At 37.2% G+C, this 14,767-nt stretch overlaps 1 protein-coding gene across 2 annotated transcripts; it reads left to right on the top strand.

The window, feature by feature from the left end:
- The first annotated feature begins 475 nt into the window (after positions 1-475).
- Positions 476-14,647, top strand: LOC107717108 (monoacylglycerol lipase ABHD12-like). Of its 2 annotated transcripts, none has more exons than XM_016523769.1 (4): positions 476-548; positions 1,611-1,764; positions 9,896-10,017; positions 14,522-14,647. In XM_016523769.1, the coding sequence occupies exons 2-4, from the start codon at positions 1,613-1,615 to the stop codon at positions 14,629-14,631; spliced, it is 384 nt and encodes a 127-aa protein (XP_016379255.1). In that variant the 5' UTR covers positions 476-548; positions 1,611-1,612; the 3' UTR covers positions 14,632-14,647. The 2 variants fall into 2 exon arrangements, with proteins under 2 accessions (XP_016379255.1, XP_016379256.1); XM_016523770.1 differs by lacking the exon at positions 476-548 and adding an exon at positions 561-680.
- The last annotated feature ends 120 nt before the right edge of the window (positions 14,648-14,767 follow it).

Raw genomic sequence — 14,767 nt, 5'->3', positions numbered from 1 at the left:
AAGCTGCTCGGATTGAGTTGGGCAGGTCATTCCACCAGGAGGGAACAGTTAATGAAAAAGTCAGTGAAAGTGATATAAGATATAAGACTCAAGTCACTGGAGTGTGGTTCCTGAGATACAACATGGGTAGAACATTTTCCCTGTTATTTATTTTTTTTTTTTTAAATCAATAACTTTATTTTTTAGTGTCATAATAAATACATTAAATAAGGTTAGAGGGGGGTTAAATGCCCATCTAAATAATAAAATATTTCTAATAATGCGTTTTCTTTGACATAGAATTAGCCAAAATATCTAATTTAGTAATCTTCATATACACCATCATTCATTCGAAAAAAATTGCCACTATTTTAATGACAGTGGAAACAAAGAGCTTGCATGCTCCTTCCGCTAACATACCTGACAATAAAGCTCATTCTGATTCTGATTCTGATTAATTGTTGAGTTAATGGTCACGTGAGAGGAAACTCGCTGGAAAACGTAGGCTAGTCCACGCGTCCTGTCAAAACAACACCTCCTCTACAATAAAATCTCATCAGAATGAACAGGTTGGGTTTTATGATTCATATAATTACAGAATTCATGAAAACAGCTTCATATGCATGGACTCGGATACTTTTTTGGCATAATGTGTTTGATCATCGTGCTGTCACGTTGACGCAAACGAGGCTGTTTTGGACGTAATTCTTCTCTGTGCATTTATATTTAAAAAATTTAAAATACAGTTTATCGAATCCCGTCGTAGTTTGACATGCACAGTATGTGTTTGATTATTTTGATATGGACGAGGGTGCGATGGTTTTGCTGCTCGATAGTTAAACTATCACAGGCTACACCATGTTATTATGTTCTTGGCGCATCTGCTAAATTACACTTAAACAGACGAAATCTAAGACTTATTTGTTAAAAACGTGGCAAGACCACTTATTGTCTATAATACACTGAGGCTGTCATGTTTTAAGTCACCCAATGTAGCGGGTTGAGCAGGTTTGGTCTGTACGGGAGTCTTTGTAGGACAAATTTGATGTTGCCATATATGTTTAAATAAATCACTCTGTTTGCTTTGTGATGTAACATTTCCACGTGAAAAAAGCGAGCAGTGCCCTCTGGCGCTAATCTTCACGCAGTAAGTCATGCTGCATACAGATGTAAGAAAAAAATATACAAGATTACAAAGCAGGACATTCCGCTGATCTGGCAACCCTACACTACACTGAACGAGAGAGGGCGCTACGACTCTGTGTGATTGGCCGTTGGCGGAACAGAGCGGTGTGTGATTGGCTGTTGCAGCGTCGGAGTGGGCTGAGCTCTGTGTGTGATTGGTTGAGCGCAGGGACGGAGGGGGAAAGGCTGAGCTGATCAGCTGGTCTCTGCAGATATCTGACTCCTGCAAAACAATGTAACGTTAGGGAGAAAAAGTGCTCAATGTCTCAATCGCCGGGAGGAGAAACACCGGATCATACACACCGTCGCGGAGCAACCGGATCCAGCACGGCTGAAAGATTTTTTCATCAGCACTGCCGCCTGATTGAGCGAGGATACGCGCGGGACTGCGGTATAATATCTCCAGTCTCATCTGTGTGTGTTTACCTTTGCTGTTTCACTTTCAGTGATGCGAAAGCGAAAAGGCAGCGCAGACCATGACAGCTCGTTCACGGGTACACTACTGGAAGGCAGCTCCGATCTAAAGCAGTGCCCCAAAAAGACAGACGCTGCTTCTGATCCAGGAGGTTCGGGGACAGCGATGGGGAGACGCTACAGGAGGTGAGACTGACAGCTGCTGCTGTTGCACATGTGCCACTGATGTTCGCTGCCTCTATATCTGTTTTTACCAGTGTATGTTTCTGGAAAGCTTGCTCAACACTTTTTTCAACCTATACAGACTCCAGTATTAAAAACAATCTGACCGTGTTGTAACTTTTATTAGTAGTTCTGCATTAGTTAAAAATTGGTTAATAGTTAAAAATAGCAGGAAACTGTTTTACCTACAAATTAGGCTACCTGATGTATATCTTCTCCACTGGCTCCTGGTTAAAAACCCTGGCTCTGTGTTGATTTTAAGTTATGTATCATCTTATGTCTTTTCAGCACCAAAGTCGCATTTGATGCTTGTTAATATGATATTACATGCACTATTGTCATTCCACTCAAATCTTAGTTGGCATTAAGCCACATAGATTATTCTCTGTGATTGAATCACAGTCCCACGTGACTCTCTTGAGACTCTAAACAGTATTTAGGCTGTCCTGCCACAAAACTAGATCAGCAACTTCTGGGTGGGGTGTGAAGTGATTGTTTCGTAAGTATGGCAGTGTTATGGCAGATGCTTGTAAGTCTGGGATATTTGTGCAAAACTACTATTGTGTTTAAAAACTATGTGAAGACAAAATAAGGTTTTTGTGGCTTTTAGTCAACATCTTTTAGCTTTAAGGTCTGTATGCTGTATGCTTTATATTCTAAATAAATATTTATGTATTTATTTATATTTTATTATTAGAGACTATGTTTTATACACACACACACACACACACATATATATATATTTATTTATTATTATTATTTTTAATACGTGACAAGACCATTAATATGTCTTGTCTAAACTTCTTGTTTCAGTAAAACATGTATCAACACAAGAATGCCAGCTTTCTTTAGGTCTGAGCTGCTTGTAGGAAGTGCACAAGCAGCTCAAGAATTATGTTGCATTTTTTTCAGACATTGTTCACTGTAAATCAAATTCTAGTTCAGACGGAAAACCTTGAAATATGGTTTTACATTACCATTGTATATGAATTTGAGGCACAAGTATTGTGCTCTTTGGGAAGTAATTTCTGTTTTTTTTGTCACTGACCACAATCTTTACAATTTTTTAATTGCACTGACCTTGTACATGGTAGCTCTTTTGCTTCAAATAGAGTATTTCTGTCTCAGTCAAGTGGAAGAATCTGGAAAGCCAGATTTAGAGCATGGTTAAATGCTTCAGTGGATGCAAGGTGATATCTTTTGTAGATTTCCTCAAAGCAGAGCTGAGTCATACGGTTCATGTTTTTCTGCTAAATTTAAAATAATGTAAGATTGCATCACTGTAGGAGGATGCATGGTGGGAATAGTCGTGTTCAGCTGTTGTCTAGGCATATCTCTGCACATGACTCAGATTATCAGGCACAATATTAGGCCTTATATGCAAAGGTTCTAGAAATTTCTCCTGTTTGTTTGGTCTTGTGATGGCTGAGTTTAAACAGTAAAAAATTAAGGTGTATGTGTAGTGACGTCATTCTTCTCAGCCAGGACTTGCTCTGCAGATCAAAGTGGGAGGAAGGTGGATGTTCTGGTCCAGCAATATGGTGGTAAAATATTGTACACTCAGCAAAGAAACAATAAGTACTGCCAGAACATGTTTCCAATTGGGATCGTGGAGGATTTCCCACAGATCAGTGCTTCTCAGCTGGTGCGTTGCAACCCCAAAATGCTTTTAAGATAACAGGATTGTATTAGGTTTCATGGTGGCCACGTCACATGGAAATACTAACTGATTTTGAGTGAATTGCCTGTGACCTTTGATCCTGGAGGTCAGTTAGAGATGTGTGTCTCATGTTTGCTAATGTTTCCTTGTTTAACTACTATTCGAAAGGGGAATTTGGGGCATTAATTAAAAAAAAAATGTATTGGAAAAATTATATTTTTCAGCAAGGACGTGCATTAAGTTGATCAAAAGTGAAAGTAAAGGCACTTATAATGTCACAGAAGATTTCTATTTAAAATAAATGCAGTTCTTTTAAACTTTACATTCTTTAAATAATCCTGAAAACAAAATGTATCACAGCTTCCACAAAAAAAAAACAGTAAAATCTAACTTATCCAAAGGATCATGTGATACTGTAGACTGGATTAATGGCTGCTGAAAATTCAGCTTTTGGAATAAATTACATTTTAAAATGTATTCAAATAGAAAACAATTATTTTAAATTGTAATAATATTTTACTATATTTTTGATCAGATAAATGCAGCCTTGGAGAGCATATGAGACTTCTTTTTAATAAATGAGCTTAAGCTGTTATATGCTCTGATTAATCTGATTTATAGTGTGATTTAGCTGTATGTGGAAACACTTAGCTCTTAACTACAATAATATTACAAACAATAATGTTATGTCAGGTAGTTGCAACTGAGCTGATGTTAACTTATGAAAGATTCCAGTATAACAATGCCCTGTTTTAAAAGATGTTGTTTGCCAAAATAGCCTGAAACACTAGCAGGAAATGGTACTGTGTGAAGTTCTACCATCACATCTCATTTGAACTGAAATGCTACTCTAATATTGCACTGTATCTGATGGCACAGTAATCGGACTCTCCTCCGGTGCTGTATGGGTCTGGGGTATTGGGTGCTGGAGCCGGTCATGTGTCCGACACAAGAGCTGCCGCTGGTTAGTCTGGTTGCAGTGACCTTTGTGTGGCAGGCCAGGTTCAAGGTTAAAATGATCAGTTTAGCTTTAATTCACAGGATCTATGAAGTTAAATGAGCTGAAATCCCCATTAACTGTAAAAATTTGTACACGGATATCAAAGTTAAAGACCCCATTAAATTGCTTAAAGAGCACAGTGTTCTTTCCTGTGCTGACTTATTTGTTAATGGAAAGAGGAAATTTGGTTGTCAATATTTTTTCCAGGAAGACAATGATGGCGCATTTAAATATGCGTATCTGTTCTCATTTTTTTACTAGTATCAACAGATGACTTAAAGTTGGCATGAAATGAAAATTCACCATATCTCTTTTCTAAATGCATGTTATTGATCTTATTGTGAATTATTCATCCAAGCATACGTTTAATTTCTACATTTTTTGACCTCATAAGTAATTAAAATGTCACAACTTGATCTTCCGGCGAAACGACAGACTTCTCTCTCTCCAGCTTACATTTTTTATTTCCAATAATCCGTTTTACCTGAATGGACTTGACAATATGAAAGAAAAAGTCACAAAACCACAAAACATCAGTTTTGATTTCATAGGGTCTTTTAAAATAAGTTTCTTGGTTGCATTCCCTTGTTCGTAAAGGCATTCATCTAAAGGAGGGGTGGACTCACCTTCAGCCTAAATAATGAACCCCTGCTTCCCTCTAAACCGTGTCAGTTATTCACTCTGCACATTTCAACCTGAAATTCTGGTTAGGCCTGTCGCAATAATCAATATATCGACCTATCACGCAATATATGTACATGACCTCAATAATTTTTGGTGACGCAATATATCGCACATTATATTTACTTAAAAATAATGTCACCATGTTTTGTACATTCCTAAATATTCTTAAAATTAAAAGTTTGTTGTCATTTGGAAGTGTGTAGGCCTTCTCGCATTATTATGCTGTTACATTTTGATTATATATTCAGTGGCATAAAATGGTCTTTAAAATGACAATAATATCGCTTATCGCAATTATTTCTGGGGCAATATATCGCACAACAAAAAGTTGTTATCGTGACAGGCCTAATTCTGGTCTGTTCTTGCATCCTGGGAACAGGAGCTCTAGATCAAACATAGGCCCAAGAGGCATCCTAATCTTGACAATTTGGTGTCTTATTTTAGCTCTTCTTGTGAAAGTGTGTCAGGTTTGATAGGAAAAATACAGGGTCTTGACAGGGTGTCATCCTCTGAAATCTTTTTTTTTAAATTTCAGAAGGATTAAAAAACAAATCTTGACAATGAATTATCTAAGAAACAAGTTAAGGGTTTTTTTTTTTTTTTGCTTTAGCTAGCATAAGTGTGCTGTGATTTAGCTGTTACACAGTTTGCACCCACTCTGAGAAGATTTCAGTGCACAGTTTTTTTTTCTTTTTGTCAAAAAGGCAGCCACCCATTTGTTGATATTGAATATATGTAGTTTTGCACCTCCTCATACTGGGTTGTCAAATAGTGGCGGTGGTCCTTCCTGAGGCCGTTTGAAGGAGCCTGTCAAACAGAGCCGTAACTAATTCTGGCATCTTTGTCAAAACTGCTCTTCCAAGCTCCGCTGAGCGGTCAGAGACACTCAGTGGGGTGAGTGAAAGAAGAGAAGAGTGAAAGGGAAGACGAAAGGAGTGAGAGAGGAAGTAGAGAGCCTGAGATGTAGCACGTGTCTCTTTTTCAGCCTTAGGAGTGCAGCATCTACAGTTTCACCTATCCTTCGTATGTGTTTTGCCTTATCCCATCCGATTTGCATTATCATTACATAGTTCATTGCAAGGGCAGACTGTGTGGCATGCAATTCCACATCAGCTGTTGTTTAAAGACAAAAGGAAATCAAAACTGACCCATGTACTTCCTTAAAAAAAGTCCTTCTTGTTTATGAACATTATTTTAAACTTTATTTATGTTATTTTCAGTTTCCAGTGCCGTTATAGAAATGCTCACGCCTTGATTCATTTATTCCAAGAATCAAAGTATTTAGTAAGAGGGGAATTACCACCGTAAAGCCAGTTTCCTCTGTAAATACGTCACATTACCAAAGTTAAATGCATTATGAATGCCAGTTCATTTTGTCTAATGGGGGAAGCTAACAGATAACTTCCTGTATTATGTTACCAGATGACGCTGTTTTTTGCTGTGTTAAAAGCAGGAAGCATTAAATTCCTCTTTCTACCCCAGGCTGTTACCAGAACTCGGTTTCTCAATGTCACCTCAATATCTCTCAGAGAGTCCGGTCCGTCAGACCTGTCATAATCCATTACATGTAGCTAGTTTTTGAAAGTGCTCCACTTTTCTCTACTTCTACTGCTTTTTTAACATTCATTCTGCAGTTTAACTGTTGATTTAAAAACTGTCCAGGTCTCATGTCTAGTCCTTTTTTTATAAATCTGTTCTGAAAATCTGATGTTTTCTGAAACAAAGAAAGTTTGTTTTTAGTTTGTTGGGGTGCGTTGGAGCATGTCTGGTTCACAATACATCATTAAGAAAAGCTATCTCTATGGGCGCCCTCAACTTGTGATGGCTTTGAATTAAAATGGAAAATGGATATATGTTTAGACATATGTCTGATGTCCAAATATTGGATATGTATCTGATTCATTGTAAAACCACAATTGGAAGTGGCTCAGAACGGATGTAAAAAAATCAGATCTTTGTGTGGAACAATATAGTGTTTCTACATAATTATTTGTTAGTTTTTTAACTACTTATCTGTTTGCATTATGCAGTATAATGTAAAAAGTATATATATGTTCTTAACTCCCTCCACTTTGACCGCTAATTGATCATGGTCACTGATAGAGCTAGTATTTGGCAGTCGGTGCTCTACAGCCATACCAGGATATTTGGGACATTGATCTGGGCAGCTGCAGCTGAGATGTCTGAAAGCATATCCTATGCCAACGTCTGCCACTTAGGGAGCTGTTGTCTGGTACCCGCAGACATGAGGCAAGCCTTTGACGTCGGACAGAGAAGGAAGAGACAAAAAGTTTTCCTGAGACGTTTTCAAACTGACTTCTTAAGAATCGAGTGGAAGTGATCTAACTGGCTTTCAAGATCACAGTTTGAGGTTGGAGGAGGGGATATGCTGGTTTGATTTGAGCTAAGAAGATACGTTTGAATCTAAAGCCCATGAGATCCGTCAAAAACAAGTCGGCCTGCAGAACCTGAATTTCTTTCTTCTTTGGAATACAAAAGAAGATATATTGAAAAATGTCTCAGTATTTTTTGTTCAGGTTGTTTCTTGTATACTTCAGTGTTCTTGTGTAGTTTATTTAATCCTAAAGTAGGCTTATCGTTCGGTACAGCAGGATCTTAGTGCCTGTCTGCTCTGGTAATACACAGAATTATACATCGGTTCTTTGCCAAATACGCTGACCTGAAAATGACCCAATCATTTATTCATGTAGAATCAGACGTGCATTTAGGGTCTCACTTTTCCTGCATGGTTAATGCCAGGTATATACAATTACACTAAAATGGCTAAATAAGAGTCAAACAACTGCTTAGTTTTATTTTTTGAGCATTGCTGATGTCATAGTAGATTTCAGATTGACCAAAGAAATGCGGTGAGGAGGAATTCTCTCTTATAAATTCTCAATTAATAACTAATGGGTAATTAATAGGTTAATGGGTAACAGAGTTTGATGTCTATATAAATATTGTGCTGCTGACTGCTGCCAATCTGCGACTTCTGAATAAACTCACTAGTGGTTTTTCACGTTTTAAAATCTTATCTCTATTTTAAGATGTATGCACTTTACTTGGTGATTTCAGAGTGTGAAGTGTTGTGGTGTATGAGTGTTTGGCTGTGTAGGAGGTTAGTGTGTTGGAGGTTATCATTTTTAGAGAGTTGCATCCTGTCAAACGGAGAGACAGACACACACACACACACACACACACACACACACACACACACACAAATGGAAGTAAATTACTAAGGTGGTGCACTAGAACATAACCAAAACTGTCAAATTACAGAGCAATCAGCAGTGAAAAATGAATCAGTGCAGTGATTCATGATAAATATTATGCTCTAAAGCATGACGGTAAACTGAGTAAAGGTTCCCATCTCTCCACGTACAGTACCTTTCAGAAGTTTGGGGTTGGTAAGATTTTTTCCTTTTTCTGAAAGAATTGTGTTATGCCCACAAAGTCTGCATTCATTTGATTAAAAAACAGTAATATTGTGAAATATTTTAACAATTTGAAAGATTTTTTATAGATATTTTGAAATGTAATTTGTTCATGATCTGGAAAAGCTGTCATTACTCCAGTCTTCACAGTGTCACATGATCCTTCAGAAATCATATAATATACTAAAAATATACAAATTTGGTGTTCAACATTTCTTATTATTATCAGTGTTAAAAATGGTTGTGCTGCTTAATATTTTTAAAGATTATTTGATATGAATAGAAAATACTGTACGCTACAGTATATTACATGAGATGCTGGTTAGTCTCTCACTGTCTGTATAATGCATGAGGCAGACAAGTGCATGTGTGCAATCTATTTGAGTCAGTATCCAAGAGAATTATATGCATTGCATATACATGTTGTGACACTTAATTTAATATATGAACAAGCTTTCTGTTTATATTTTTGGCCAAGATTTTCAGCCTATTTTCTCTCATTCCTTCCTGTCTTTTTGCTCAGTGCACTACTCAGAAACACTCTGTCCCAGTGCAGTCTGGACTCCTGATGCCCAGACAGCTGTAATAATGCCCATATGGCATTGGATCAGCATGACTTAACATATTAGTGTTACCCTGAAGGTGTTGAAGCTCTGGTTCGGATGTTCTGTGCAGACATTCACCAGCAAAAATGGCGTGTACAAGCACAGAACTGCATCTTATAACCTAACCAGCCAGCCACATAGACAAATAAATGGCTAGTTCCAATGGATACTATTGCGTATATAATCAATAACATCCAGAAAGTTTATACACACACACACACACACACACAACACTTTAATTTGTATATTAGGCACACACAAACACATACAGTAAGAGCTCAGGGCAGTAAGTCAGACAGGGTGAGTTTGACAGACTAAGTGATCTCTTGCTTTCTCTGTAATTTTAATCATGACACTTTATACTCCCCGGCACAATTTAGAGGTCACTGCTGGCCACAAAGATGCTTACTGTCTGACCTCTGAGTGTGAGGGAGACCGAGAGAGGACAGGCCATGTTATGAGGATCGTTAACCCTTCAGTTCAAAAGAGAAGAGTATGTCTGAAAACATTCCCAAACGAACACTTTTGTTCACATCTTGTACTTACACAATTCTTTCATGTGATTTTTTTTATTTTTTATTTAAAAACATCATTTAATATAGCCACAAGAATGTATGCTTCAACTGTCCGAAGTGTTTACTTTATTTACTATACCTGTGTTAAAGGAAACAGAGTTTTATGTAATCTGTTCTCCTCTCTCTGTCTGCAGGGGTGGTCTAATGTGGAGGCTGAGGAAGATACTGATCTGGGTGCTGGGAATCTACATCACCATCCCTGTTATCATCAAAGTCTGTCCATCAATACAAGCAAAATTAGTATTTTTAAACTTTGGCATTGGATCAGCATGACTTAACATATTAGTGTTACCCTGAAGGTGTTGAAGCTCTGGTTCGGATGTTCTGTGCAGACATTCACCAGCAAAAATGGCGTGTACAAGCACAGAACTGCATCTTATAACCTAACCAGCCAGCCACATAGACAAATAAATGGCTAGTTCCAATGGATACTATTGCGTATATAATCAATAACATCCAGAAAGTTTATACACACACACACACACACACACACACACACAAACAGCAGTATTTGTGTAAACACTGTACAGTAATGAATCTGTGTGTGCTGTATTTAGCTCTGCTGTTGCACAATAGTCTTGCTCTCCCTCTTTATCACAGTCACCTTGCACTCTCACACACAAGCAAAAACTCTCACACGCACCACATGGACACACACACTCAGATCAAACCTTCTGTGACTCACTGTCAAGTGACCACACCGTCTTATCTCTGGAGGGAACTCAAGATCAGCCACCTGCTGCACCTGGAATAAGTATTCTGCAAGTTCTAGTGGAATAAGTATAATGCAGTTAGAACTGTGGCTTATTGGTTATTTGCATGCTGGCACATTGATATGTGGCTTTGAGTTCTCCATCATCTTATTCCATCATTTCCCATCATCCTTTCCATAAACGCAGAAAACAATTGATTCTTTTATTCAGTTTGTTCCAATTTGTTTACATTGTAAATTGAAATTCTAACCTGTCTTTGTTCTTCATACTAGTTAGTCGAGTACAGTATTAGATGATCAAAATGAGCATGTGTGTTCTGAAGGAGGCAGAGGAAAGGTCGTAGGGATGTTAGATGCCGTGGTGGAATTGATCCAGGGTCAGCCGGATCAAACCGGATGCTCAGCTTTGGCTCGCGCTTCCTGGATTATTGCTTTTACTCTTCTTTCACCCTGTCTGGGACATTCTCTCTCTTCTTCATGTCCTGTCTTTGCTGACTCTCTCTCAGTTCTGCATTATTAATAGTTTTAGGAATATTCTCGAGGTTTCATACGACTGCATCTTTACTGGGTACATTTTCTGTGAAGAAACCAAAATGTATACAGTATATACAGTGCTGTTCAAAAAATCTGGGGTCTTTAAATTTTTTTTTTGAAAGAAGTCTATTATGCTCAACAAGGATGCATTTATTTGATTAAAATACAGTAAAAACGGTAATATTATAAAATAATATTACAATCAACTGTTGTCTGTTTTAGTATATTTTGAAATGTGTTTTATTCCTGTGCTGCAAAGCTGAATTTTCAGCATCCATTACTCTAGTCTTCATGATCCTTCAGAAATCATTATAATATGCTAATTTGTGCTGCTTAATATTTTTGTGGAAACCATAATACAGTTTTACATATATATAATGTGTATGAGAGAGCTTGCGTGTGTGTGTGTGTGTTAGTATTTGAGAGTTTAAGTAATCCCCTGGTCATGAGTTAGGTAGGAAAATTCCTTACACAGTTTAAGGAAATGAAACCAGCTCAATAAAGCAGCTTTTCACCACAAACCTCCTAGAATCGGAAAGTCACACTTTAATTTGTATATTAGGCACACACAAACACATACAGTAAGAGCTCAGGGCAGTAAGTCAGACAGGGTGAGTTTGACAGACTAAGTGATCTCTTGCTTTCTCTGTAATTTTAATCATGACACTTTATACTCCCCGGCACAATTTAGAGGTCACTGCTGGCCACAAAGATGCTTACTGTCTGACCTCTGAGTGTGAGGGAGACCGAGAGAGGACAGGCCATGTTATGAAAGAGAAGAGTATGTCTGAAAACATTCCCAAACGAACACTTTTGTTCACATCTTGTACTTACACAACAATTCTTTCATGTGATTTTTTTTATTTTTATTTAAAAACATAATTTAATATAGCCACAAGAATGTATGCTTCAACTGTCCGAAGTGTTTACTTTATTTACTATACCTGTGTTAAAGGAAACAGAGTTTTATGTAATCTGTTCTCCTCTCTCTGTCTGCAGGGGTGGTCTAATGTGGAGGCTGAGGAAGATACTGATCTGGGTGCTGGGAATCTACATCACCATCCCTGTTATCATCAAAGTCTGTCCATCAATACAAGCAAAATTAGTATTTTTAAACTTTGGTGAGTATTTTCAGGGAATGTTTTGGCCAAACTGTGTGTAAACATTGATATTTAGACCAGAGGTTGGCATTCAGACATCAGAGTTTTTAAAGTTTATTTGAGTTTTTTAGACATACTTTTGTTATCTTTGGCTCATGTCTTGGTCAGTCTTTGTCAACTTTGGAAACTATGTTTGTTTTTTAGCACTTTGAGCATTTAGTCTAGTCTTTGTGAACATTTGTGAGTTCTTTGTAAATATTTGTGAGTATTTAGGCCTATCTTTGTAAACTTTTTATTTATATACATTTTTAGGGAGTATCTTTTTAAACTTCGAGTATCTAGCCTGACCTGTTTTACCCTTTATATTTAGACCATTCATTTTCCATTTGCATTTTGTTTATTCAAGCTAAACTGCCATGTAAGTTGTCATTATTTTGGATGCTACATTAGTTTCTGTTGATTTTTAAATTGAATATGGTAATATGGGTCAGTTTCCATAATTTTATGCTGTTGCATATGTAGTGAAAGGACAAGCTTACGACATTTTGCCTGAAGGGGAATGTAGTATAGTATCCAAGGAGATTGTTACGCTGCATTTTCCCCTGTGAAATATTCAGCAGGCTCAGAACAACTCTTAAGAAACATTCAGTCACGCACGCTTTTGTAGTCACTTTTGATCAATATAAAGACCCACAATCTACTTTGTTTTTAATTACTGATGCCTCAGCGCCTGTTTTGCAACATAATGTCTTTTGTTTAAAGTGATGTTCATCACAGAACAGAATCTACTGGATCTCATGCCATTTAATAAGACATTTTGAAACGTTGGGAGTTTGAATCCATAGTCAGCCTTTCGCTGAAACGACCAAACAAAGATATCATTCACCCATCAATCCAGATAAATGCCCACTCTGTTTGCCGCTGTCTCACTCCCAACAGCCTCTCACACACGTCTCTCAGTCTTATCAAATAATTCCTGTCACATCATAGTTTCATTTCTCTGGTATTAGTCACGTTCTGTTGTGTTTTGGGCTGATGTTAGCATTAGCATTTTCAGCAGTGGCACACTGCTTCTGTCAGCTGATGTGTTTCTTCACACTATGTTCTGCTACTGTTTGCAGTCTGAGCTAATAATGCACAGCATGGGTGTAAAAGTGTGACTGTAAGCATCCCTGTGTCTGCTTTACTCAGAGAAAAATCTGTGACTAAGGTCGGTAAACTTAGTCAAGTCATCAGTCTCCTGAGAAAGCTTGTGGCACACTTTCGGTTCTTAAGTGGCAAACTTGAGTTTCTTGCTGCAAAAACAGCCATAATTCAAATTTACATGACTGTTTTCCATTCTCAGACCAAACATGGCCGTTTGAGGAATTGCAAAAACTTTTGTATTAAATTATTTACCAGCATAACTTTATTTGTAAATGTTCAATAACACTTTATTATTCTGTCAAAATGTATCCGTATTGAAGAGACTAAATAAATCTCACCCATCTAAAAACTCATCAGGAGTTGACTGAACTGTACTTTACAGAACAGCTTTACACTTTTTAGCATACACAGAACATGTTCTTTGTGTGAAAAATCTAATTTATAATTACAGTAGAATTGAACAATCTTTTTTGCTTTTATTTGACCAAAAATAAAGTTAAAAGTGATATTGTGAAATATTAGAAAATGTAATTTATTCCTGTGATGCAAAGCTGGAAACTTTGGTGAGTATTTTCAGGGAATGTTTTGGCCAAACTGTGTGTAAACATTAATATTTAGACCAGAGGTTGGCATTCAGACATCAGAGTTTTTAAAGTTTATTTGAGTTTTTTAGACATACTTTTGTTATCTTTGGCTCGTGTCTTGGTCAGTCTTTGTCAACTTTGGAAACTATGTCAGTTTTTTAGCACTTTGAGCATTTAGTCTAGTCTTTGTGAACATTTGTGAGTTCTTTGTAAATATTTGTGAGTATTTAGGCCTATCTTTGTAAACTTTTTATTTATATACATTTTTAGGGAGTATCTTTTTAAACTTCGAGTATCTAGCCTGACCTGTTGGAAACATTTCTTATTATCAATGATAATAAAACTTGTCGAAAACAGTTGTGCTGCTTAATATTTTTGTGGAAGCCATGATACATTTTTTTTCGAGATTCTTTAAATAGAAAGTTGAAAAGAACAATATTTCTTTTAAATAGAAGTCTTTTGTAACATTATTTTTTTACTGTCACTTTTGATCAAGTTAATGCTGAATAAAAGTATTAATTAAAGGACTTATTTCCTTTCCGGATGATAATTTCATTCTGATATCTGACGCCCACTTTTCAAGATCCCATCAATTTCCCGATTGAAAAAAATCTATATTCTGTTTGACTCAGAAATACATCAGATTCAGTTTCATGTTGACTATTTTCTGTCTCTCTCTTTCAGTGCGAGTGCCATATTTTATAGATCTGAAGAGACCACAGGATCAGGGCTTGAATCACACTCGCAATTTCTACCTGCAGCCCGAGGAGGGAATCAACATTGGAGTGTGGTGAGAGCACAGACACAGACTACAGCTAAAATACAGACACAGCCTGGCCTACCTCCACCATCCATCTCTCTGCCTATGCCTTTCTGTCTCCCTGTCCTCACGTTCTCTACCCTACAGCTTTCTGTCCCTCTCTATCTGCC

The sequence above is a fragment of the Sinocyclocheilus rhinocerous genome, unplaced genomic scaffold (genome assembly GCF_001515625.1).
Source record: "Sinocyclocheilus rhinocerous isolate Xijiao unplaced genomic scaffold, SAMN03320098_v1.1 scaffold119, whole genome shotgun sequence".
Classification (NCBI taxonomy): domain Eukaryota; kingdom Metazoa; phylum Chordata; class Actinopteri; order Cypriniformes; family Cyprinidae; genus Sinocyclocheilus; species Sinocyclocheilus rhinocerous.
Note: the sequence above shows the minus strand (reverse complement) of the source record. Positions and strands in the feature narration are given on the sequence as shown.

Coding starts and splice junctions, on each gene's coding strand:
- LOC107717108 (XM_016523769.1), top strand. CDS start 1,613: ATGCGAAAGCGAAAAGGCAGCGCAGACCATGACAGCTCGTTCACGGGT. Junction 1,765..9,895: donor ATGGGGAGACGCTACAGGAG/GTGAGACTGACA, acceptor CTCTGTCTGCAG/GGGTGGTCTAATGTGGAGGC. Junction 10,018..14,521: donor ATTAGTATTTTTAAACTTTG/GCATTGGATCAG, acceptor TCTCTCTTTCAG/TGCGAGTGCCATATTTTATA.